The sequence below is a fragment of the Lissotriton vulgaris genome, chromosome 9 (assembly GCF_964263255.1).
Source record: "Lissotriton vulgaris chromosome 9, aLisVul1.2, whole genome shotgun sequence".
NCBI lineage: Eukaryota > Metazoa > Chordata > Amphibia > Caudata > Salamandridae > Lissotriton > Lissotriton vulgaris.
In genome coordinates this window covers 988303717-988331587 of record NC_141697.1, presented here as the reverse complement: position 1 = coordinate 988331587, position 27871 = coordinate 988303717, and the positions used below count along the sequence as shown (strand labels likewise).

General features: G+C 47.9%; 1 protein-coding gene across 2 annotated transcripts in view; it reads left to right on the top strand.

Annotated features, from left to right (window-relative positions):
- The window catches only part of LOC147692685 (uncharacterized), a 430724-nt gene that overhangs the window by 356810 nt on the left and 46043 nt on the right, over positions 1-27871 (top strand). For both annotated transcript variants that reach the window (XM_086938862.1, XM_086938863.1), the window contains 3 exons: positions 2854-2955; positions 4416-4517; positions 24766-24804. In XM_086938862.1, the coding sequence (XP_086794988.1) occupies positions 2854-2955; positions 4416-4517; positions 24766-24804 (243 nt within the window). The remainder of the gene's footprint in view (positions 1-2853; positions 2956-4415; positions 4518-24765; positions 24805-27871) is intronic.

Sequence of the window (27871 nt, the reverse complement as noted above, 5' to 3'; positions counted from 1 at the left end):
TCTAGCCGTAAGGCTACATCCTCTCCTCTCTACAGTTATTCCCTGTATTCATGCACTGTTCATTGCAGGCATCATTTCTTGCTCCACATATCTCTAGCTTTAGTCACTGAAGAAGTGTGGCTCAATGATTAGAGCGGCAGACCCTGATGCAGAGGTCTAGCCCGGGACCAGGGTTCAATTCCCCGCCTCGGCAGGTCTTGGTCTCAAAAATTCCACGGACCTGATAATTCTCGCCTCGTGCCTATTCCAATCATGGAGTCCCACTCTGCAACTCTGGGCAATAGCTTGCTTAATCTCCACAACGGCCCCCACAACGCTAAGGATGCCTGGCCTCCACCTTGGGGGTGCCCAGGAGTGGACGCCTCACAGGGAAAGCCAGGATGGGTTCCACAGTGGTATTCGTACAAGCGCCTTGAGACCCTTGCGGTGAGTAGTGCGCTATACAAGTATCAATTTACATTTACTGAAGGAATACACTGTTCATTGCAGACATCCTCGCGTGCTCCAAATTTCTCTAGCTTGCTTCTGAAGACAACAGTTAGTTACTGGAGAAATTCACTGTAGACCGCATTGCTTGCTTCACATATTCCTAACTATCTGCACATATGATTAGCTTGCTCCAGATTTCGCCAGCATGCTGCAGGCACCTTTCGCCTTCAGCAGCTATCTTTTGCTCGCTACACTCATCCTTAACTCACTGTGGACGGTCTTAGCATACTGTTGATACTTTTAACTACCTTATAAACTATGTCACTTTATGCAGAGATTTCTAGCTCTTTAGAGATGTCCACAGCTCTCTCCAGGTAGCTTTAGATTACAAATGACATCCCTGACTTGCTCTAAACATCATTAGTTTGCTACAGATATTACAAACTTACTTCCTATGTCCTACGTTTGCAGTAGACACTAAAGCCCTCATCATGTGTAAGATCTCTGTAGGCATTCATATCATGCTGTGGATAGCACAACCCCAGTGCAGAATTTTAGTATGCTGCAGCTATATTTACCTTTGTGCAGACACTTGTAGCTCGCAGATGTCCCTAGCTCACTGCAAATATTCAGTCAGTCAGTACTTTTTATTTTGGCCAATCAATCAATCATCAATCATACAAATTTGTAAAGCGCGCTACTCACCCGCTAGGGTCTCAAGGCGCCAATTGCCATACAAGTGACATGCGAATAAAAACATTAAAAGTACGAAGTCATGTGCAACAAACAAAGCCATAAAATGGCCAACAATCTGCATTTAAATACATTAATAGTAGTTAGGTAAAATCAGTAAAACATGATCCCAAATTATATATACACACAAAAGTGATGCTGCATGTTAAAAAAGAAACATTGATTTTTAAAGGACTAAAATTAAAACCATCAACTTGATACAAGGCCCCAATGCTCTTAACAAGCTAGTAGGTTAGGGTTAAAAGATTAATTGAAATGTTCAGCCAAGACCCCATTCCCCCATGTGAGGTTCTCCTAACAGCCTTACAGCGCTGCAGTCCTTCAGGTGACCTGTAGTAAAACATCTTTCCTCCTCATTTGCCACATAGCAAAGTACCTGTATCCTGCAAATAAAATGTGCCTTCTAGTGTCCGATTGTAGTAGTCTGCAGGCCTCCTCACAGTGTGCTGTTCGCAGGTTCCTGCAAATAGGAATTATCCATTTGGCCCTGACCCTACTATACTCAGGGCAAAAAAGACAGGGCGTGAGCCACAGTTTCTTTGCCGTGCCTACAAGATGGGGAGACCGACTGCACCATTCTATCTGAACTCACCCATTTCGACGTGTTTGATCGAATTGGTAGGACACATGCCTAGCTAAAGTTCATTTACTGCAAACATCTTTTGTCATAAGGCATTCCTAACTCTCTGCAGACATACCATCATGCTGTAGGTATCCCTGGCTTGTTGCAGGAATCCTTCGATGGCTGCAGATATCTTTAACTTCTTTTTGAAGCTCTTAACTTTCTTCAAACACATTTTGCTTTCTAGATACCCATAGCTCATCAGATGCAAACATCCACAGCCTCTTCAAGTGTCATTTTTAGCTCGGAAAACCCTGTCTTGCGGCAATTATCACTAGTTCACTTCAGATACTTAGGGGCATATTATCAAGCGGCAGAGATAATTATCGCTGACCGAGCTTAGCGAGCATTTTCCTATCGCTGGAACTTATCGCCATGTTAGCGCTGTATCAGCAACGCTAAGCGCTATGTCGATAAATATTCCAGCGATAGCTGGAATATCGCCGTTTTCCATGGAAACACTGGTTTTCCAGCGATGTTCCATTGGGAACGGCGATATCCTTGATGATAGGGCCTGTGGTCTTAGCCACACAATCCACCTCCCATTTTAGGTATGCCTTAGTCTGGAATTTAACAGACGTTAAATTCCAGCGTTAAGGCCCAGTTAGCGCGAAAGAAAATCAGCACTAAACCGGACAGGGCTTCGTTGTAAATACAGCGAAGCACCGTTAGCGATATTTTATAATGTAGTTGTAAGGGGCACGCCTACCTTGCATCTCATTAGTGATGCGAGGCGATAGGAAACCGGGAGCTAAGGCAAGGAAACACATGCTAGCTTTATCGCAGCTTTTTGCCCGAAAATGGACGCTAAAGCTGCGATAATGTTATCGCCGGCCCTTGATAATATGCCCCTAAGTGATGGCTGCGTCCCTGGTTTTCTGAGCTGCTGATATTCTCAGCTCACTGCCTCCAATATTAGCTAACTGCAGTCATCTTTAGCATGTTGTTGAAGTCATCAGTGAGCATTGAGTCTATTCACAAAGTGAATATTTGAATACCTTGAAGCCTTTTCTGATGTCCTACTGATCTCTGTTTTGCCCTTTCTCCAGACTCATCAGACATCCAGTTCAGCCCACAGCTGCTTAAGAAAACTGTCTCTTCCCCCAGGCTGGATGACTCCAGGGGCTATGCGCAGGCCAGGAGGCAGTCAGGTAATGGATGCAGGCCAGCAGGAATGCACAGGGCATCATTGTGAGCACGTCATCATTGTCGTGTCTCTCGGGTTTGATTCTGCTAGTTCAGATCTGATCAAACCCTTGTAATTCGAGTCCTCGTTAATACCGTTGTAGAGCGTAAATCACAATCTGATACTGAATAATGAAAGTGATATAAATGTAACAGATTTCTCTAAGCGACACATCCCTGGTTGTATTCCAGAATTTAGTGGAAGGTATATCGATTGGCCACAATATTGTGACCAAAATATCGAAAACCAAAATATTGAGTACGTAAGTGCACAGAGGAGGGTTTAAATCTACTTTTATCAACTTCACACCAATGCAGCTTCAATAAACATGTATTATCAAGGTACGTATATGTGGAGTTGGGTAACGAAAATCTCTACATACATACTGGTCGATATTTTGGTCCTTGATATTCTGGTCACAATATTGTGACTACTCGATATTCCTTCCGTCATATTTTGGACTGACCAGGATCTCAAGAGAAGCTGCAGTACATGTTTTAATTTACGGATCAGATGTCACAAAATCAATGTCACCAGTGACCTAGTCCCTCTCTTGATAGAAATTGAGGTGATTTTACACCAAGTTTTGTTTTTTTAAATGAGGCAAAAAGAATAATCCTACAGACCAATCTACCAGTTGGCTGGACAAAAAACATTGTGCAGCACTGTTGATGAGATTATGCTGCAAGAAAAGGCAGATCATGCAGAGTAATGCGGCACATTTTGTGACAGTATTACTTCATTATTTTGTACTTTTTACACATGGCAATACTGTCTGTGGAAAGATTTCACATTCTTAGTTCTACCGTAAAAACCAAATACAGCAAAAACAGGAGAAAGATGACCAGTCAACCTTTACCAGGGCCTTCCATAGTGAGGTAACAGGTCCCCACACATTTAGTTATTGTTGATCCGTTTGGGCTACAAACACATTTTTTGGGGTTGAAATCTGCAGTTCATGCAATAGATGATAGTTTATAAGACAAATGAAGCAAATCAATTTATTATGCAGAAAGTACCATGGCCACATAAATGCATAAATCCAGTGAGCCTGGCCGATTGGTTACTCTATTATTTATTACTTCTACTGTTCTCTTTGTATGTTCTCCCTGCTGTTCCTTTCGAGGGCAAACTCAAATTAAATCCCCTACAGAAATGTACCTGTTTGGGTTACCATTAGACGAACCCCATCCCCACATGAGTGCCTTTATCAAAGGTGTCATTATTGTCACACCTGTGTGGGAGTTTCCGTACACCCTCTCCTTGTTACATGCTTGACCACTGTTTCTCCCAACGTACAGCTGAACTCTGATCATAGACAGTTGACATTTGCAGAAATAACTGTACCGTTCCTGAAGACACCCCTGCGTAAGTAGCGCTCCTGTCTCCTCTGAACTCACCACACCTCTGCCATGTTGTTTTCAGAGCCTCACCAGTATATGTACAGCCCAGAGAGGGGTCGTAGGAGCTTGTCTATCCTCAGCCTGGATAACGGAATTAGCCATCGCCGCGGGCGCAGGCAGTCCGGTAAGTTATAGGAGACAGCAGGATTATCACTAACCATAATATTTGTGATTAATATACTAACCATCCTTTCAGAGAAGATCCTGCTTTTTAGAATCTTGACAATACTACATGTCTATGCAAGTCTATGTAAGGTGGAGGAGAAAGTCAACATCAGTACCTGGATAGACTGCATAATAAAACCTGGGTTAGTAAAAGGGTCAATCCAATATAGCAAATTACTTAAACTGATCCACAATTAGCCAGAGGCAATGACACCATTAAATCGAAGAGTAAGCATACAAGAAAGACTTACACTTGCATTAAATGTAGGTGTTGTTCATTTTGTCCCAAACCTCCAGTGTGGGATTTTAAGATTAATTTGTTTGTGATCTAGACAATAGGGGGCTTTACCTGAGTTGTGTGCGTTATGTTCATGTGTTACTCATTTGTACTTACTACCAGTGGCGGCTCGCATTGGGCGTGCTGCGGGGAGGGACAGGGTGAGTGGGGTAGTAAACTCGGACATACGACGAAATGGAGGAACGTAATAATTACTTTCCTCTGTTCCGTCGTATGTCCGAGTTTACTACCCCCGCACACTGATACCCCCCACGCCCAGCCCACCACCCGGAGCACTCCCTTTGCAAGCCGCCACTGCTTACTACTTACAATAAAGTTCGAGTGAACGTCACAGGCACTGATTTATGGAGGCCTGACGCTTTGGGTTACTGCTGCCTTCCGCCTTACCAGGTTGGTGAAAAATCTCAGTGGCGTGTTTGACAAGTTATCCTTTAAAACACAGGTGGCCAAAGTCACAGCGTCCTGTTTTTGCCACCTGAAATGTCTAGCAGGATTATGCCTTTTGTATCAGTTAACATGCATTGTACAATACTGCAAACAGTAAGTATCGATTACACCAACCCACTCTACCTTGGCCTTCCCTCCTACGCTGCCCATCATCTCCAACTCGTACAAAATACGACAGATCATCTTTTAGTGACATTTCCCCACTCGACACCAGTTGTGAGGCACGTGCAGTCATTACACTGACTTCCTGTAAAGGAGCCTCTAGATTAGCCTTAAATACTTCATGCAAAGGTACATTATGGACTTGTCAGGTGTTCCCATGGCTCTGACCTACCCTATCCCTGTGTTCCCCTTCAGCATTCCTTTCAGCAGTACCCAAGATAAAGAAGATGCAACAGGGTGGCCTTTCATTATCCTTCCAGATGGCATCTGCCTGGAATTCCTTCTCCCTGAAGATTAGGTCTATTTCCAACTTCTTAGTCTTCAGGAAGAACTCAAAATGTGTCTCTTCAAGTTTCCGTCAGTTTGTCTAGCAGTAGCTTACAATGCTAATTTTCTTCTCAGCACCAGGATACTTTTATGGTAAGCACAATTGTTGCAAATAATATCAATAGTATACGTAAGTGATAATGAGGATGATCATTTTAATTTAATTTTAAGCCAACCTCTCCAATGTATATATTGCAGTTTACCATAGAACCCCATCCCATGCCTCTCTCCAGAACAAGAGGCTTTTGCAGCCATAGCTGTGGCCTGAATGTACAATATCACTTCTTAGTCAAATAATAACTACTTTGGACCCTAATGAATATGATTTGGTTTGGAAATTTCTACTAACTGTGGGTAGTGAATCAATGTTCTATCTAGGTAATACAAAGATTCAGGCAATGACCATATGACCTGTGAGCGCCATCCCTCAGGATTTCAATTTCATTCATGAAGATCAGAGGGAGGAGGATTGAGAAAGGGCAGAAAGAATGTATGTGAAAGTAGCAATGCTGGCCCTGGGGCAAAGAAAGTGTGTTTCTTGGCCAGAATTCTGTATAATGTGGCACTGTTTGTTGGACAGAGTGTGTGTAAAACAATAGCATTGTACATTATCCTTTGAGCTAAGCAGCATGTAGTTGTGAATGGATGTTTAAGTAAACAAAATGATGCAGCTTGAGACCAAAAGATGTTTTACATTTTAAAAAGCACTGAAGCCAGAAGAGTCATTCTGAGCTGAAGGAATGGAAGAGAAAATGCGATCTTCAGTTCCCATGTGTGAGATATGTTACGCAACTGTTGTGCCTCTGTCTGCTTCCCAAATTTGTGGTGTCTCATCGCTTATTAGCAGGCCCGGAAACTACTTTAGTGTAGTACGTTTATTTAAAAATGTGTGCCATAGGTACCATGTGTAGTGCCCTCTGCTTACATGTCATTGTGCTCCTTCCTACATGCAACTTCACAACCCTTCAGTTCACTGATTTTCACCAAATTGTGCTAGTTGGAAACTGTATGATACTTTTTTGATGGTTCTATTGGTCTCCCTCCAATGTCTGAAATCTGTGTTATTTTATGGGTGCGGCTCTTTACTTTTTAATGTAATTTCCCCTCAGTCTATGCCACCACAGAATGATTTAAAAAGAGGTATTCTTTGCCAATAATGGGGTTTGGCAGCTGATCCTCATAGATCACGCTTCGCTTGTTTACGCTATGGTCCTTTAAAAACATTCTATCCCCTCTGTAATCCATTACCACTGTGGTTTCTGAAGCAGTGAAATCAGCACAATCAGCACAACTGACCCAGATCAACCCATGTTCATCAGTGCAAAACAGAAAAATTAGAATAGATGGATTGGGTGCCAAGCACCGAAGCTTGCTCAGAAGACCTAATTTCAAGTCAGTGCATCTCTGTTACTAGCCACATTGAGAGGAGACTACAGTTGTGATATGGGTGAGAGTAGCTCCTCAAGACCCATACCCAGCCGATCGTCAAATTATATTTCCTTGAAATGGTATGGTCATACCTGACAAGCTGAACAGGTCTCCGAACATGGAATGCAGTGACAGCCGCCGCCTATCTTAAGTAGTAGGGTGGCGGGGGAGGGCAAGGGTTTGGGGCGGAAGAAGGTTGAAATAATATAAAAGAAAAAAAAGAAAACTTACCTGCTGCTCCGCTCCCGCTGGCGACTGCTTGGCTGCACCTCTCGTTACCGTCGGGCCGCAAGGGGATGGGCCCTCAGAGTACAGGCTCCACACCCAATCCAGATGCTGCTCTCCCATGAGAACAGCGCCAGGATTGGTTGAGCAGCCTCATTTGCTGCTCAGACAGTACAATGGAGCCTGTGCCTTTCCTCCAACCCTGCTGTGTAACACAGCCGGGTTGGAGAAACATAAGTGGGCATGTGTGTTTTGCCGGCCTAGGACTGCGCACACATGCACACTTATGAGTGCACTCTATTCCTCCTCCCTCACATGTCCGGCCCCGCCCTATAGTTGTAGTGGGGCACAGACAGCATAAATAAAATGGCAATAACTGAGGTATTGTCATTTTATTTATCATCTGCTACAGTAGGCTGTGGGGCGATGTTCCTCCGCCATTATGGAGAAGCCGCCCTTGATGGAATGACAGTTCTAAAACTCCAAACACTGACGCTTCAGGGGAAGACTATATATCACCTAAACTGTTGAGTAGCACAACCACTCTACACAGTAGTCGCAACAACCCGAAATTATTTTTACTTTTTTTCTGAACGTGCAGTTTACATATATTAGAATGAAGTCTGAATGGATCACAGAGAAATTATTAGTTATCCAGTATTTGGGTGTCTTTCATAGATTCACATGCCTGAATCATTCCCCGTCGCCGAGACGGGAGCCTCCGGTACATAAAAAAGTAATGTCCTAAGGACATACATAGAGAATATAGGCCGAAGGGCCTCCCCTTTTGGGGCCTTTCCACGTCCTTATGTAAAAAGGACCGAACTCTCATCGTTAGCCAATCAGCTCCGACCTCCTTCTAGAACCTTCCCGGGAGGAGCCTCCGTCCCTCAGATTTTTCTACCGCACGTTGTGCTAGGGAGTCTCCAACCTGAGCTCTTCAGGTTTTCAAAAATTCGAAGTCTCAAACTTCGCCGAAGTTCACTTTGTACGAAAAGGATTTTATCCTATCATCGACTACATGTCGGAATCTAATAAGAAAACTTCGTCCATGGCGGACTCACAGAAGAAAGCCCTCCTAAGGGCCTGCTCCTCCTGCGGCAAGCAGCGGATTCAAGCGGAGGACAAGCACGACCTGTGCTTATATTGCCTGTACCCTGACCACGTCACTGACAAGTGTAGGGTGTGTAGAGCCTTCCCAAAGAAGACGGTTAAGGAAAGGGAAACTCGCCTTCGCGAATGGCTCGACAGGCTTAAGGTCCGAGACACTCTGGAATCTTCCGAGGGTAGTGTCTCCGCGACCTCCAAAGTCTCCAAGAAGAGACCCAGGGTGCAGTCCCCTGGAGAGACAGACACTCCTCCTAAGAAGGCGCACAGGAAGCCTTCGGAGGCACGCTCCACCACCTCCTCCGTGTCTGTTAAGGATGGCCAGAGGTTCAAGAAGCCCGCTCCATCTACTAAGCGGACCACCTCAGTCACGACCACTGTGTCGACCACTATGGCCTCATCGCCCTCCGCGGCGGCCACGACGACCACCACTGCGTCCTCAGGCGCACCGGTCTCCTCGACCATTCCTCTGAAACCTTCATCCAATACGAAGGCCGCCTCTTCGTCACCTAAGAGGTCTAAATCTACAGGTACGCCTTCGCCGAAAACACCTCATACCGAAGGCTCGTCACCCAAGACGTCGAAGTCAAGTTCGTCTCCTAAAAAGTCGAAGTCAAGTTCAAAAAGCACACCTTCGACAAAGATATCTCAAGTCCAAGACCCTACCATCGGTAAGGCGGCGAAACCCTTATCCCCGCAAAATTTGATGCCATTGACCCTGACGGAGGTGCCCAAATCACCAACACGCATGGCGGGAGCGCCATCTTCACGCACGTCGTCGGAAGAGACCCCGGCGCCATCTTGGAAAGAATCGAGATTGGTCGAAGTCTCTATTCACTCGATTCCAACGCCCTCGGTTCGCCCAACGGTGGAGTTGGCACCCGAACAAGAACAGGACACACTACAGAGTGAGGAGTCGGACGAAGAACATGAGGTTCACGAAGAACACCAGGACGTCCACGAGAGCCGGGACGGAGTGATGTATCAAAGCAGCTCCCTGACCGTCGACACGGTGAACACCCCGATGATCTGTTTGCCACTGTCTCTGGTCAACGATTTGAAATCCCTGGTGCAGGACTATAAACAACGGTTCCCGGACGCCGACAGCGGTGCCCAGGTACCGGTCACCCAGGCGCACCCATCGGCCTCGCACCCTTCCGCTCCCCCGGCCCGTCCTCGGAGCCAACTCCGACCGCAAACCCAGGCGGAGGACTCATCGGAAAGCGAGGAGGATGACACGGACTTAGAGGAAGGCGAGGTGCAAGACGTCGCCTCGGACCACAGAGACGACGATGCCGATGCTGCGTCATCACACCATTCGTCTACCCCGGCATCCCCGCGACCGCGCCACTCTGAAGCGGCGGACGTGGGAGGTTTCCACAAACTGGTGGACAGAGCTGCAAGGAGGTTTCACATGGCAGTGGAATCCGCGGAAACGGAATGCTTCCTCCATGATTTCAAGGAGCACACACAGAAATCGACCAAGTTTATTCCTCTTATAGACTTTCTATGGGAACAAGGCAAGAAGCTGATGCTCACGCCTGCTTCGGTGCCGGCGGTGGTTCCGCGCCTAGACAAAAAATATAAGGCCCCGAACTCCGCACCTGCCTGCCTGACCGGCCACCCCAAACCGGACTCGGTTGTCACTCAGGCGGCCCAAAAACAATCCCGAAACCCCTCCTCGCCGCTGTCCGCGCCCCCGGACAAGGAAGGAAGGAAGCTGGACACCATAGGCAAGAGGTTCTCCACCACATCCGCCATGTCCATCAAGGTGGCAAACTCCATCGCCCTCCTGGGCCGCTACAACCGCCAGCTATGGGAAGACATAGCTCCCTACCTGCAAGGCCTGCCGGACACGGTCCAGGACGAGGTGAAAGCTCTTCTGGCGGAAGGACAAAACTCCGCGGCAGAAATTATCGACTGCGCCATCGACGCAGCCATGACGGGATTCCGCCAGTTGGCCGGGGCTGCCGTGCTCCGCCGCCAAGGCTGGCTCAAGGCGACGTCTTTTCGGCAGGAGGTCCAATCTAAGGTACTGGATATGCCGTTCGATGGTCAATTCCTCTTTGGGGAGAAGATAGACGAGGCACTCCAGGCCATCAAAAAAGACACCGACACGGCGAGGGCTCTGGGCTCCCTCCAGTCCCGGAACCAATCCTTTCGGGGTGGCCGCTCCAGAGGTCAGTACTCCTACAGAGGTTCCTACCAGAATCGGTCGTCCTATTCCTACGGCAACAGGAACCAGCCCCAGCAGAAACAACAGTCCCGACAGTCATCCTATGGGAGATCGTCCTTCAGGGGCAAATCCGCCAAGAAGGGCACTGGCGGCCGCCAGTGACCATTTACTCCAGCCAGTCCCACCACCGTCTCAATCCTTTCGAATTGGGGGAAAACTGACCCACTTCCTCCACAATTGGCGAAAAATCACTACGGATCGGTGGGTACTACAAATAATTCAATTTGGACATTCCCTCGAACTGGTCAACACCCCTCCCAACACCCCTCCGCTGAAACGTGCTCACAGACACCTGCACCTCCTTCTCCAGGAAGTCTCCGCCATGCTGGTCAAAGGAGCCATCGAAAGAGTCCCGGAGTCCCAGAAGGGGAAGGGTTTTTATTCCCACTTCTTCCTGGTCCAACAGAAAGGGGACAAGTGGAGGCCGATCTTAGACCTCCGGGCGCTCAACGCCTTCCTGCGGAGTCAATCCTTCCGGATGGTCACAATCCAGGAGATCCTAGGAGCACTGGAGAGGGGAGACTCGATGGTCTCCCTGGACTTACAGGACGCCTACTACCATATCCCCATCCTCGTCAGGCACAGGAAATACCTAAGGTTCGAAATAGCGGGCAGACATTACCAGTTCAAGGTCTTGCCGTTTGGCCTCAAATCGGCCCCACGTATCTTCACAAAGTGCTTGGCGCCAGTGGCAGCCTTCCTGCGACAAAGGGGTCACCAGGTGTTCCCCTACCTGGACGACTGGCTGGTGAAGGCTCCTTCCCCGGAGGACGCGCTGGCTTCCTTCAACGCCTGCAGCGCTCTTTTCCAACAGCTGGGTCTGACGATCAACCTCAAAAAATCATGCACTACTCCGTCAACGAGGATCACCTTCCTAGGGGCGACCCTGGACACGAAGCGTGCGAAGGCTTTCCCCTCAGAGGACAGGATCAGCAAAATACTGTCTCTGGCTGCGGCGGTGGCCAAGAAGCCTCGCATCAAGGTCCGGACGTTCACCTCCTTGCTAGGGATGATGTCTTCATGCATTCTCCTCGTACCGCACTGCAGGCTCCGCATGCGCCCCCTACAGGAAGCGTTGGCGAGACAATGGAAACAGTGTTCAGGCTCATTCGACGACATTCTCACAATCACACCGGCCATCATAAAGGCCCTGCTGTGGTGGAGGAACAGGACTCACCTGACGGCCGGCTTGCAGTTCCTCCTGCCGCCGGCACCACTGGTCATCACGACCGATGCCTCACTGGAAGGCTGGGGCGCAGTACTGTTAGACCTTCGAGTCAGCGGCAAATGGGACGCCCAGGAGAAACAACTACACATCAACCTCCTGGAACTGAGAGCAGTGTACCTGGCTCTACAGGCCTTCCTGCCACGTATCGGCACTTCCCCTGTGCTCGTCAAAACAGACAACACCACGACGATGCACTACCTGAACAAACAAGGGGGAACGCGATCTCTCTCTCTCTCACGAGAATCGCAAAAAATCTGGAACTGGTTGGTGGCGCACGGCCTCTCCCTCAAGGCGGAGTACGTTCCAGGGAAGGACAACACTATCGCGGACGCCCTCAGCAGGCAGACCTCTCTCTCCCACGAATGGGAACTCAACGACGACACGGTGACCCACATCTTCTCACAATGGGGCACCCCGAGGATCGATCTCTTCGCGACGGCAGGGAACGCCAAATGCCGAAGCTACGCAAGCTGGCATCCCCAACGGGGGTCGCTGGGAAATGCTTTTTCCATCGGCTGGTCCAGCGTGTTTGCGTACGCTTTTCCTCCGTTCCCGATGATACCGAGGCTCCTCCGGAAGATGAGGACGGAACCGTGCACGCTGATCCTGATTGCTCCGTACTGGCCGAGACAACATTGGTTCTCGGATCTACTTCGCCTGTCCATCAGGCCCCCGATTCACCTGCGACAACACCCGAACCTCTTGACAATGTCCGGAGGCCAAGTACACCACCCGAACCTCCGTTCGCTCAACTTATCGGCCTGGCTCCTGAGCACCGTGAGTTCGGAGACCTAGATATACCGCAGGAATGCAGGGCAGTACTAGCCAAAGCGAGAGCGGGCAGCACGACCAAGACCTACTCGCTGAAGTGGAAGAGGTTCTGCTTATGGTGTTCGGAACAAGACTTACACCCCCTCCGAGTCACCCCAGTACAGCTGCTACCGTACCTCCTACACCTGGCTCAATCGGGGCTGGCTCACGCCTCCATTAAGGTTCATCTGGCTGCGATTTCTAGATTCACCAGGACCCCATCGGGACCCTCCCTCTGGTCCAGTCGACTGGTAAAGCAATTTCTGAAAGGGCTTTACAGATCCTTTCCGAGGCCTCGGAAAGTCCCTCCAACCTGGCAGTTGAACTTGGTGCTCAACCAATTAATGAAACACCCATTCGAGCCCATACACCGGGCCTCGCTCAAGCATCTTTCCTGGAAAACGGCTCTCCGGCTAGCCCTGACGTCAGCCAGACGGGTCAGCGAACTTCAGGCGCTGTCCATTCAGGAACCGTATCTCCAATTCAGGCACGACCGAGTGGTACTCAGGCCCAACCCTAAATTTATTCCTAAAGTGCCGTCAGACTTTCATCTGAACGAACCAATTGTCCTCAAGTCGTTCTTTGCGGACCCTTCCACAGCAGCGGAAAGGGCGCTGCATTCCTTGGACCTGAAAAGGTGTCTCAAATTCTACTTGGACAGGACCAAAGACGTCAGGAAGTCTTCTCAACTCTTTGTAGCCTACAGCAACCCGCGCATGGGGTTGCCCTTGACAAAACAGAGCATCTCGCGCTGGATTTCTTCAGCAATTGCTTTCTGCCATGATCAGGCCGGACGGCCTTTGACAGACCGAGTGGCTGCCCACTCGACCAGAGCGATGTCAACGTCAGCGGCGCTGTTCGCTGGAGTGACGATCCTGGACATCTGCCGAGCGGCGACATGGAAGTCCCCGCATACCTTTTCCAAGCACTACTGCCTGGACATCGAACTGCAGAAGGACGCTGCAGTGGGACAAGCGGTGCTGCGCCATCTATTCCAATAAGGTGAGCCTTACCTCGTCCCGCCATCCAGGTATGCACATTCTTCATGGTTTTCTCTGCTATATGCATGACTGTATATTACCATGTTTCTCTCATGTTGTCTGTACTTTATGCAGGCCTGCTAGATGTGAGAATGTGCTTTACCACTATGCATGTATAACTGCTGGCTACTCTGATTCAGGCATGTGAATCTATGAAAGACACCCAAATACTGGATAAGAAATGCGTTACTTACCTGTAACAGCAGTTATCCAGTATTGGTGTCTTTCATAGATTCACATGCAACCCTCCCGCCTCCCCGGTAAGGACTCACGTACCTCTAGGTCTACATTGCGACACCCTAGCTGGGTGCGTACGAAAATCTGAGGGACGGAGGCTCCTCCCGGGAAGGTTCTAGAAGGAGGTCGGAGCTGATTGGCTAACGATGAGAGTTCGGTCCTTTTTACATAAGGACGTGGAAAGGCCCCAAAAGGGGAGGCCCTTCGGCCTATATTCTCTATGTATGTCCTTAGGACATTACTTTTTTATGTACCGGAGGCTCCCGTCTCGGCGACGGGGAATGATTCAGGCATGTGAATCTATGAAAGACACCAATACTGGATAACTGCTGTTACAGGTAAGTAACGCATTTCTTCTCCACTTCCTTCTAGAAAATGTATGTTTACCTTTCACACATTTTTAAAAGTTGGGGAACTGCTGTACACTATTAAATAAGGTTTTTGTGTTGTTATGTCTACAATAGGTTTGTGGTCAGGAAAGTTAGAAACCTAAAATGTGAGTAATCATAATGAATGAATCTGGACAATGCAGATTTTGGTTCTTTTTTACAAACAATGTATTCTCTGTAAACTTGTAAAATGGACAATAAAGTCTAATAGCATGAATAATAAAATATCAGACTGAGACTTCACACTTTCTCAAGAAAATAAGCTATCAGGACCAAGTTTGTGCCAAGTACATTGCTATGGACGTACATGTGATGAGAAATCTTATCTTTTAAGTGGGGGAACTCGTAATCTTCTTCAAATAAACTACCTTCGGAGAGAGCTGAAAAAAGCAAAAGAGAGAGATCAAGAGAGAAAGATTGTGTGCAGTGTGTTAGTTTTAGTTATGTGTCTCTCTTAAATCGTCCCCAGAATAGCAAAATCTCCCTGTCATTTTCGGGTACTTTAATACACACAATTTTTATGAACAGCTATCCCTTAAGCAAGACACCTCTTATCCGGTTGGGGAGGTCGAACATTTCACACATGGATGTAGAACATATAAGCTGCAAATCTGTTTTTGTAGGTATGCAACATGTTTCTTTTACACATTAATCAGTTTTAGGGTCACATGTTATGCATAGAATACCATGTAGAGTTTCATTGCTGTGGGTCACATGTAAGTGGTTCAAGAAGCCTTGAGTAGGGAAACAACCTTTACAAAGCGATCATTACACCATGATACCTTTACAACGCGGTTGTTACAATGACTGCGTTGTTAGTACGCAATGCATTTACATCGCAAGTCTTTACAACGAATTCCACTAGGAGGCGCTGAGGTGTTGGAAATTAATTCCAACACCTTCCCTACTGTTGCGCAAACTGGAGGAGGAATAGTAATTAATACTATTCCTAAGTCCAGTGCACCCCCTAGTGGAAGTCGTTGTAAAGACTAGCGATGTGAATGCATTGCATACTAACAACGTGATCGTTGTAATGACTGCATTGTAATAGCACGCAAAGTAACGCATCGCATAGTAAAGTGCTATATTCCACGAGTAAGCTTTCAAGTACCATCTGACTGTACAATCGCTTTTGAGTGTGAGTGAAAAGGATAATAATCTGAGTCTATCTTTTATTAATTCCATTTATGTTGTCTTAGAATGGCTACATTGTAATGTTGCTGACTAAGGTGTCTGTAACATCCCTGCTAGAGTGCATCTTTGGTATACATTGTAATAGTATTCCTGATAAATGAAAATACACCTTTCTGCAGTGCTCAAGAAACTTTACCAGTTCTAACTTGGTGATACCTTTATCCTTGCCTCCTAGTCCCGAAATAGCATGCACTAGATTTCATTTATGAGCTCTACTTTCCTTAGTACCCTTTAAGGTTTAATGTGTCTTGGGGGCGCTAGAGGGCGCGCTTACGGAATGGCTGCCTAGACACGCAGCTCCCGCTCCTTGGTACATGATCCTCCACAGATCCTGCGCCACGGGGTGCTGATTCACCCCAAAAGTTCAGATCCTGTATCCTGACATCGTTCCCCACACTCGATCCAAATTTGGAGGCTCTACGTGCACCAGAACCGGAGATACGAGCAGCTGCAGTTTGGCCGACTCTACCACTGGAGCTAAGGCAGGCGCCGGCCCGGCTGCTATACCCACGCGACGCTGGGGATCGCCACAAGGCTACAGGCCGCACCTCATCTCCACAGCCTGCGACCCTGCTGAGAAGGCGTGCGGCGATCGCCGCGCAGGTAGGAGACAACTGGAAGCCCTGCCTCGAGCTGAATCCCCCCCCCTCCTCCGATCGCCGCTAGATCCCCATTGCTGGCGCTAGGGGGGGGCTGCTCCTCGTATACCGGACGGAGCTGCGGCCTACCCGGACTGCTTCCCGCCTCGCTGACATACCTGGCTTGTGCGGTGCGCCTTGACGGACCTGCTGGGTCTGAGGCCTGACCCCACCGCGCTGGAACTTACCGCTGAACCGTGCTCCTTGCCAGCGGACCCCTACGCCGCATCCACACCTGATGCTACTGTCTGGTCGAGAACTTGCTATATCTCCGCCTTGCGTGGAGGCCCTGGACTGCCCCCCTGTGTGGCGCTCCCCGTGAGGTACGCTATCTCGCTGCTGGCCGACGCTGCCTATCCTGCTGACCGGGATCCTGCCGACCTGGAACTGCCGTGAACCCTGAGACCTGGGCTTTGTCTCAATCAGCCCTACGTCACTAGTGACCTCTACGAGGTTTACGCATCTCTGCTCAGATATCCACAGGTGCTTCTCTGGAGCCTGGGGGGGTGCAAACCGACGGGGCTCGACGGCGTCTCTCCTGCTATACTCTACTAGATCACGCTGCGGTCAAGTCCTCCTACCCACTCCCAACTGACCGCTCTTTATAAGGCCTATACTCCCATCGAGCTGCCCTGCTACTACCCATCCGGGTTTGTGGACTGTCGTTGGGAATTGCCATGGGGCGAACTGAGAACCGCCAGCCTAAACTGAGCTTCGACAACATTCGCAAGAGCGCTAAATCGACGCAGATGAACCCAGGGCCTAGCGCATCTTCTCCGCAATCCACCCCCCCCCCCCCCCCCCCCCCCCCCACCCCCGGCCCCTGAGGCGGATCTCGCAAGTCTGATCCAAGAGATGCGACAGGGCTTTGCCACTGTCGTGGAAAAAGTGGATGGGGTCACGGCTCGATTGGATGCCCTTGTGCACAAGGTTGACCGCCATGAGGAACGCATTACGGCTGCGGAGCAACGGATCTCCGACAATACAGACACCACCACGACCCATACGTCACAATTGGCCAGGATGGACAATCTGCTACGCATCATAGCGGCGAAGAACGAAGATTTGGAGGCACGAAGCCGCCGCAATAACATACGCATAACGAACGTGCCGGAATCCACGGCCACGGGCAGAATGGAACTGTACGTGGAAAAGTTGCTTAAGGGTTCCATTGGAGAGGATGCTTTTTCTCCTCAGTTTATAGTGGAGAGGGCCCACCGATCACTGGCACCAATGCCCCAGCCTGGCTTACCTCCTAGGCCTATAATAGCATGGCTTTTGAACTATCGTGATTGCGACACAGCCCTCAGGGCGGCCCGGACTCAGAGATCACTGCAGTATAATGGGGTTACGTTTTCAATATATCCTGATTTCACGCCGATGGTCCAGGACGAAAGGCGCAAGTTTCTGCCAGTCAAGAAAAAGCTGCGGGAGGCCCAAATTGATTACGCCCTCCTATATCCGGCGAAACTGCGAGTTACCCATCAGGGTAAGCAACGTTTCTTTACTAACCCGCAGAAAGCAAAAGATTTTTTGAAATCGGTTTGAACAGCGCGCAGAGGCGGAAATGTGCCTGCAGAGGACCTGGAGAATGCTGATCTACCGCCTGAACAACAAGGTGATTAACTGTACTTGCATGATATGTGCACAAATCCGGTCACGCCTGCTGGCTCTCCAACAGCGTCTGGAACTTTGGTAGCTGGAGTGATGTGAGAACGATGGACCTGCATGGACACTGCACCCCAGTGGTAATGTACGCCAGGGACCACTCCCTTGGCCTTAGTCTCCACCGAGGGTGGTACAGTACTGGAGCTAAGGACCAGGTAGTGGCAGTGCGCACTCTATGCTCTACCCCTATTGGGTGCTCCCCATTACTTGGTTGTGTTTTTCGATGTTGCTGTTGCGGTTGAAGGGGGGGTTGGGGAGGGACTGCGAGGGTGGGATCCATGGCTACTGGCATGTTTGGGATGCTGGGGTGGGTGGGGGGAGGTTGGATTTTACAAGGCTTCTGTTGCTCAGACTGTATCTTTATCTGCTGATCTGGTGTTTCTTTGGGCGTGGGCGGGGTGGCTGTGGCTCTGTCACTAGGCCCTCTCGGACGCTTTCACATATAGGTTTGCTGTATCCATGGCAGTATTGAATGCAAATGCGAGATTGACATGCTTATCGTGGAATGTCAGGGGTCTGAACAATGCTAAGAAATGCAGAAATATAACTGCCTATCTGGACAGACATCATGTGCAAGTTGTCATGTTGCAGGAGACGCATCTGCCTGCTCAGGGAGATGGCACTTTTGCGACGAAATGGGCTAGTGCCCGTGTTTTTTCCTCATACTCGACCTATGCAAGGGGGGTTGCGGTGCTCATTGCCCGCGGAGTGCCTTTTCATTGTCTCGGGGAGGCGGTGGACAAAGAGGGGCGGTATGCTTTACTGTGGGGCAGGGTTGGCCGCGATGTCTATGTATTTGTATCTATGTATGCACCGAATGTTGATACCCCTGCCTTTTTTTCCACATTGTGGGGGAAGATTGTAGCTGTTGGGGCAAGACATGTTGTATGGGGCGGAGATTTCCACCTCGCGCTAGTGCCCCCCATGGATAGGGCGGATGGTGTCAGCTCCTACAAGCCCAGGGCCAGTGAGACGTTGGAGGGAATCATGGAGGAGGGTGGACTCTTGGATGCCTGGAGACACCTACATTCCCTGGGGCGGGAAGGGACACACTTTACCTCTCACACCGGAACATGGGCGCGTCTTGACTATTTTCTAGTTAGCAGAGAGGTTGCTGCAGAGTTGTTAAGAGTAGATCACCTGCCTAGAACCTTTTCTGATAACAGCCCTGTGTCTATGCAATTCGGCATTCCTGGGTGGGACAATCCACGACCTCAGTGGAGACTGCGTCCTGATGTGCTTTTGGACAATGTCTTCTGCACTGAGCTGGGAGAGGAGATAGCAGATTTCTTCCCTAGAAATAAGGGCTCGGTAGAGTCAGTGGAGCACATCTGGGAGGCTTTTAAGGTCACCATAAGGGGCTTCTGCATCTCTAAAAGTCACGGGGTGCTGCGTGATATCCTGCAGTCCATTGCTGCACTGGAACGCGACCTGCGGGCTCTGGAACACCGCATGATCACAAATTCTGACCCACACTTACACGCCACCTTTAGGGAGACACTGTCAAAGTTTGAAGAGGAGGCGGCCAGGGAGGCGAAATATCGGGGTAAACACTGGGTGGCCCGGAAATATTGTGAAGGAGATAGGCCCGGAAAAGTGCTTGCTGCAATCACACGACCATCACGGGTGCACAACACTATACTGGAGCTTATTGATGACACCGGCACTGCTGTCAGGGACCCGGCAGAGATACTATCCACCTTCACAGCACACTACTCTTCACTTTATACTTCTACAGCAGAGGAAAACACTTCATACGCTGAATACCTTAACGATGTGGCGTTGTGCTGGCTCAGCGATGGGGACAGGGAGTTTCTTGCGGCTCCTTTCGAGCTGGACGAGGTTCGTGAAGCCATCATGTCCCTTCAAAATGGCAAGGCGCCGGGGCTCGATGGCTTACCGGCCGAATTTTATAAAACCTACATCGACATAATGGCACCGGTGCTCCGCGAGGTCTTCACGGAATCACTAGCCGATGGGATACTTCCCTGTTCTATGCGTGAGGTGGCAATCACCTCCCTTCTGAAACCGGATAAAAACCCCGCCACCTGCGATTCGTACCGTCCACTATCCCTCCTAAACTGCGATGTCAAGATACTAGCCAAGGTCTTAGCCACCCGACTGTCGCTGCTCATGACCAGGCTTGTCCTACCTGATCAGTCTGGCTTCGTGGCGGGAAGGTCTACGTCCCATAATCTTCGCACCCTTTTTGCCTTGCTTCGCACGGTTCACCCCGACATCCCTATCGCAGCCGTGTTCCTGGATGCCACTAAGGCATTCGACTCGATCGAATGGCCTTACCTCTTTTCGGTCCTAGCCAGCATGGGTCTCCCCAAATTATTTCTCTCTTGGGTTCGACTTTTGTATACGGACCCCACGGCGAGGGTACTAATCAATGGCCGCCTGTCGCAACCTATTGCACTGACTAGAGGCACCCGTCAGGGATGCCCGCTCTCTCCCCTACTATTTGCCATCGCGGTCGAACCACTCGCCTGTCGTTTACGGCAGCTACACCGAGAGGGGGCAGTGCAATGCCTGCAGCGGCAAATAGATGTGTCCCTCTATGCTGATGATATCACGCTATACGTTAAACATCCCGAGACACATCTCAATCCCCTGCTTCGAGAATTCATATTGTTCGGAGGGGTGTCGGGTGTCCACATCAATTGGGCAAAGTCACAGTTTTTTCCCCTCACGGATGCAGTGCATGTCTTCCCTCTCGATTACCCACTAGAGTGGTGTAGCGATGATCTTAGATATTTGGGGATTCGCATAACTCGCGATAGAGACGAGACGCTGCGGGCCAATTATGGAGTGGCCATGACCAAATTAACTGCTTCAGTGGACAGGTGGATTACATTACCACTCTCCATGGCGGGAAGAGCCTCACTCATTAAAATGGTGATATTACCTCGCTTCCTATATCTTTTCCTTAATATCCCCTACTACCCTGGCGCCTTTTTCTTCAGGACGCTCCGTACGGAGCTGCGCAGGCTTTTCTGGGGTGGCAAATCCCCCCGCTTAAAATGGTCGACGCTGACCCTCCCCTACGATAGTGGAGGCTTTGACATCCCTAATTTTGAAACTTACTACCAATGTGCACAGGCACACTTTGCCTACCATTGGATGGCTCCAACTCCTTTCATGCCGCACATAGCGGTGGAAGACTGGATCGTGCACCCTATACCACTCAACGGCCTGCTGCACTGTCCTGAGACATCCGTCACCACTGCGAATACCTCAGTTTCCTGCACGTTAGATGCATGGCACCGCATCGCTAGACACCTGTCATGCCCGATGCCCTACTCTCCCAAATTACCACTTTCTTATCACCCGCAACTATCTCTCTTGTCGGAACGAGGTTTCCGTCAACTATGTGATAAGTTACTCATCGCCTGTTGGGGCGACCTGTTCCATGAGAGTAGTTTCAAGACTAAGGAACTGTTCTTTAAAACACAGGAACACACCTCCCTTGAACTCTTTTACTACATTCGGCTGCGTGCGGGGATGCGGGACATCTTACCTGATTATCCCAATGAACCTGAGACCCTAGCGCCACTGCATTTCCTGATGGGATCGCAAGACGGGACCCACTTGGTCTCTGGTCTTTACCGCCAAATCCGCAACGCTGCTCCGGAACCGGTCTCCAATGCTCGGCTGCGATGGTCTGCTGAACTTGCCATCGACATTACCGATGAGCAGTGGAAAAACTGTTGCACGCTCACCTCTCGCGTCTCTGCTAGCAGCAGATTGAAAATTATACACTACAAATTCCTTCAGCGGATATACTATACTCCGACTCGGAAATATAGGTTCGGGTTGGCTGACAGCGACCGATGTGAACGCTGCCGTGCTGACCATGCTGATTTCCTACACCTGGCATGTGACTGTCCCCAGGTTGCTCATTACTGGCAGCTGGTTGTGGAGGCTATCGCGGAGATGGTGGGTGAGGCAGTGCCTGCAGACCCCTTGATCGCCATCCTTGGATACACGGTGCAACTGCCTAGAGGATGCAGGAAATTTGTTGGCACCGCCTTGCTCTTAGCCAAGCGACGTGTTGCTTGTCGCTGGGGCAGAGGAAGGGCGCCCAAGTTTAAGGACTGGCTTACAGATTTGACATATTGCCAAGACCAGCACACCACTTTTGCTGAATTGATACCCCTCTCTTGGAGGCCCAGGGATATTTGGGAACCTCTGATGCACTACCTGCTCACGCGCCCGGATGACGATGCACGATCGGGCGATCTGCCTCCCCCTCCTCAACGCGCTGGCATCCCTCCCAGATCGCAACCCATTGATACCTCCTGCGACCTCTGACTTTCCTCGTCCCCATACGCTCTCATGCCCCTTCAACGTCCTGAGTGAACTAGGCCGCCCTATCTTGGCCTGACCCACACCCCCCTTCTCTTTGGGCATGCATATTCCATTTTTCTGCATCCACAGCACGCTTCACACTCCTGCTGGGTAACACCCCGTTATATTTTATGCTTCTATAGGATACACCTTTGCAGACTTCTACCACACTGGGATAGCATTCCTGGACATCAGCTCCCCCATGGGCTGCGGCCTGCCTGACCCACCTTGCTGCACCACTCTTCATTGGCACTTTCGCACAGTCTTATACGGCCTCATAGTTATTACCTGAGTTGGGAAGTTTTGGTTCCTGTTTGACAAAAAAAATAAAGGAGAGGGATTTCATCTCTCGACTAAAAAACCCTGTTCAACTGCTGCTCATCCTTGCTTGTCCTACACCCCGGGCTGCAGAACCAGCGTCATGTATGTTTTCCTATACGCCGCCGGGCCCCCGGGATGCCGGCTTCTGGGCTGTGTACTGTTCATAATTTTTGCTGCCAGCCTCTGGGTTGTAGGCGGACCAAGCTGTGTACCATACTCTGTTTACTCCAATAAAGCAGTTTGAACCCCCCCAAAAAAAAAAAAAAAAAAAAAGGTTTAATGTGTCTTTTCTGTCTGCGGGTGACTTTGATTGGTTGAAAAATCGTTTCTGTCTGAAGTACAATAAGCACCAAAAGCCCTTAATAGGACTTGTAGATGTGATAACAGTTCTGACATATATTTCTTTCAGACACACTCAAAAAAAATTCATTTACAGAGGGTTCTTGTAGCTTATTTAATCACTACACAATTTCATTGCTAGTGGAAATGCGATATTCAGCAAAATGTGCTAAATTTCACCACGGTAATCATTTTATGAATACAAATTACTAATCACAACCATTCATAATCTTAAAGGTTTCTTCATTGTCACCCATGTGAACCTTCTTTCTCAAGTCTGCATTCTTTCTCAAGTGTGGTTATTGAGATGTGCCATAGATGGTCTTCATATCATGCTTATCTTTGTCACAAAACATTCTATAAATTCAATTTTTTTGTAGAACTTGATTGCTGCTGTCATAAATCCAATTAATGTTTGACCTGTTGTTCAGAAAGAACATAACATAGCAGGTGTTGCATTAATGTAAGGTAATCTACTACTGAAATCTAATAGCATGGTTCCATTTACTATAGAGTTCATACACTCCACCTGGGGAGAGGATGTGGCCTATCGGGCTAGGGCGGTCAATCTCAATTCTTGGGAACCGGGTTCGAGTCTCAGCATCGGCTCAACATCCTGTGATTCTGGGCAAATCACTTAACCTCCCCGTGTCTAACAAAAATGAATGTGTCCTTGTGTAACGTAACTGGTGCTCATGTAAAGCGCTCTGATACCTTCGGGTCAGGTTTGTGCTATATAAAACTCTGGAAAGATGGTCATTTGCTAGAGGGCGGTATAATGCTTTGTAGAATGCATGCATACAAGTATTAATTTCTCTCATAGTTATTGAACATTATCTGAATATATTTTCTCTGGATAAGCTTTGCAACTGAACTCATTTTTACCTTATGATCCCTTCTGTATGTATCTTACCATATTTAGACAAAAACACCTGTATCAATAGGGTCTCTAGGCACTATTCCTATGTTAAAAACTGGAGCATGATATTGATTTCATGTTTAATTCAATGCACTGCTCAGCTATAAAGATAGTGAACATAATACATTTTTGTTATATCATTTGCCACGTGTGACATATTATCTTGATTTAACACTTCCCTTCTGATGCGATATTATATTCTGAGCCATGATGTTACGTTCGGTTGTGTGTTTTTTTTCTCTCACTCTCTTTCCTTTTCTTTCTCTCTCTCTCTATTTCTCTCTGTATCTGATACGAGGCCTATAGTATTCATCTGAGATCTGCAGTTAGCATTATGCCATTTATTTCTGCTCTTTGGAATGGCCCTTCTGATTCTGTTGCTTGTTAAACTTAAGATTAGTTTTCTGATGACCTGATGCAATTCAGAATTACTTCATTATTCCTCCACTTCTGTGACACGAATGGGCATACTCATGTGGTATCAAGGGCTAATTCAAAACAATACCTTTGACTAATTTCTGTGGTCCAGTAATTGTTATTATTTCATATAATATATTGGATGGGCATTATGAAAAACAGCTTTCTACTCAGAATTAAGGCCCTAGCCAAGAACAGGACTATGACATTTGCATCTCGCTGCAGCCCTTCGTCAATGGAAATTGTGATAGAAGAATTAGTGTGCAATATTAATGTTCAGCAATTTAGATGTCATATCTTACATTTTTGATTTTGCCAACTTGCTCAGATAAGTTCTTAATTTGATGTTAATTGCTATTGCTGATTTCTTCCTTTGACTATATTAAAGATATGTTATGATGTTCCTTGTGTTTTTCTTCCTCAGAGCCTGCAAAGGAGATCCAGGCGGTGATTGGCCAGAGCTGTGAGTATTTTCTCTTGAGATTGCTGTGTCCTTCACCAGTTAGGCATGATAGGTCTGCAGTCTCATAAACAAAATAGAATTTCAAGCAGCATTTCTGTCTGGACAAATTAACAAGTGTTGTCAGTGTTATTAATTCATGTATGCTTAGCAAATAGAACAACAATCAGCAACTAACAGTTTGTTACAATTCATTAAATGCACGCTCGCTCTTGGCACGGAACATTATGTCAAAGCTAAAAAAAAATCCTTCAGAACCAAAAGAGATTTTGAGTTTAAATATTCTCTTCTATCAATTGCTCAATGTCCACAACTTTACTATGAAGGACATTTTATCTATGGAGAAATAATGAACGAGTAAGAATTTATAAAGCACACTTTCTCCTGAAGCCATCATGGCCCTGGGTGAAAGGTAGATGAGCCAGGGGTGTCGCCCCCACACAAAACCACAGGGTTCATCATTTTTCTAAGGTGGAGATGATCTGTAACAGAGCGTTCAGAGATGTGATGGGAGTGCCAGTGTTTCTGCAGAAGAACTGAGAATAAACCTCAAAAAGGTTTAGCATCTAAAATGCGAAAGGAGTGCTGGAGGGGCTGGTGCAGAGTCAGCTTCGATGCATAGGGACTAACTAGAGCGGTGGATGGAACAGTGTGGCTGACAGTTTTAAAAAAATCGATGTGCTTCATTCATTACAGCTAGGTAGGATACTGACTTGCAAGCCATTACTGCTGACCCAGACCTCTTAGGGCCGCACACAAGTCTCACAGCAAGATTGTGTATGCGCTGGAGTTTGTCAGTCATTAGCGGTGTCTGCATGAGACTAAAGTATTAGTAGAAAAAAATGTATTACATATTTTTCAGAAATATAAAATATAAGAAACTGGAAGTCACTATGCATTGAATTGTTCCAACAGGACGAAACTCCTACAGAACCGTGACTCCTAGGTTCTTAACTACCATTACCTGGTCTGGAGGATGATCAAGTTCCTGTGGCTAGGTTGAGAGGGCCGATAACCTTTCATTGGCCACCACTAGATTTGCAGTCTTGTTTGCGTTATTGTTTAGGAAATTGACTACTTCCTGAATGGAATAGCACATAGACACTCGGAAGTTAGAATTCTGATTCATCCTTAGCAAGATACGTGTGTCATCTGTTTTCAAGTAAAAATAAATGCCAAGTGAGCGGATGAGGCAAGCTTGAAGGCTGGGACTCGGTTACAGCCTTAATGTTAATGCTTGTCTGACCTCTGTTGCCAACATGTCCTAAGATGCACTTGGGCAGTTCTGGATTTGACCACTAGATGTCAGAGTAATGTCAAGCACGTGAAATCGGCAGCTCTAAAGCAACGTAACTACTGCTCCAGTTCAGTAATGTTTTCGTTTCTGTAGAGGACCTGCTTGTACAAGAAAGCCAGATGCTCCCTCAATTTCATATTCATACAGCACCCACTTGGGATGTCATTTTTGTAGCCTCTCAAGCCAACGTGTTCAAATAGTATTGGAGCACAAACTTAACACTGTTGGCCTGTTTCAAGCCAACATTATTGGCTAGACAAGAAATATGAGGAGAAAGGTGCATTTGATTCAAGGCCAGACACTGAGGCCCATCTTGCTGCAACCGGTCGAAAGCTAGTTGCAGTGAGATATAGCAGCATGCTGGGTTTCGATGCAAGACCCGGCCGCAGCCCATGGTCAGTGGTTTTGGTGACACAGTGGTTTGGGCACGGTGCTTGGCTGTGGGTTAGGCCCTGGAGGTTTGCAGAACAAGAGGCATTAGCACCAGGAAGGCCAGGCTTAGGTTAGGCAGCAGAGTTCAGAAAAACTTCCTCGCTCACCAACGTCAAGTTGTCGATCGCGAGCTAGGAAAATCCACCTCCCCGTGAGATTTCTCAACATGGGTGGCTGGATTTCTCAATGCGAGCGGTCTTGGATGGTTGCTACCGTTCGCGTTGAGAAACCTTCTGTTCGTGTTGGGAAAGCTGCCGCTTGAGTACAAAATCTGATAGAGCGGCGGAAAAGTAGTAGCGCCCTCTTGCGCTGCGCATGGTGCAGTACGTGTTAATTTTACATGGCGGGACAAAAACTGGGCACTGAAAATCAACATGAACTGCGTGACCAAATGCACTCCACCGAGATTTTTAGTTACTGTGTGGAATTCCGTGTAGCAGAACTCCGTTATCTCTTCCCAGACCTACTTCTTAACATACATTGACTAAGACAGTACAGCTTTATTTTTTAACAATGAAAAGTTTTGGTGGACTGCTTTTAAAAATTTGTGGTTGATGAGGTGTTGAAAAACTATATATCTCAAGAGAGTATATTAACTTGCTGATAATTTAACCGAGCCACGACAGCTCGAATTCCTGGGTCTGAACCACAAAAAAATGTTGCCCCAGCAGATGCAGCGTGTTAATCCTGGCCCTTTATTTCTTAGCATTCTGGTGATTGAAGTTTTCTTCTATTACATATGCAGGGTTCCAATTATTAAAATGCAAATAATAGAGCACAAAAAAATGGTTCTTGGCGTGTCTAAACATAGCAGCATGCCAAAGCTTGATTGCTTGCAATATTCATTTCACAAATTTGAGCATAAATTGAGTAGGATGCGTTATAAAATTGCAAAGGATAAACAGCCACACTTAGTGGTTTCGTTTTTGGTTTGTACATTTACAAGGCAGCAATATAAACGTTAAAAAGAAAAACAGACCACTTAGTGGTCCAGGCTTTGGCTGTCTGTAGGCAGACACTAATTGACAGTATACTGAGGGATGTGGAGCTTTGATGTTCAGCTTGATTATGTCTCAGTGTTTATGTCACAATATTACTTTCAGTGAATGTTGACAGTTGTTTCCCCAGCCCTCCCTTTCAAAACACTGCTCACGCATGCTGCACTAAATTATGAATAAAACCTGTAATTGCCTTGAATTGCCTTGTATTCCTTACTAAAACGTTCCACAGGCATCCACCTTGACAGACGGAATCTCCCAAGTCAATGTCTTCTCTGTGGTTTTGGTTACAGGCTCCTTTCTCTTTCCTGGGTACCTCCATCATCCTTGCACTGTTGCTATT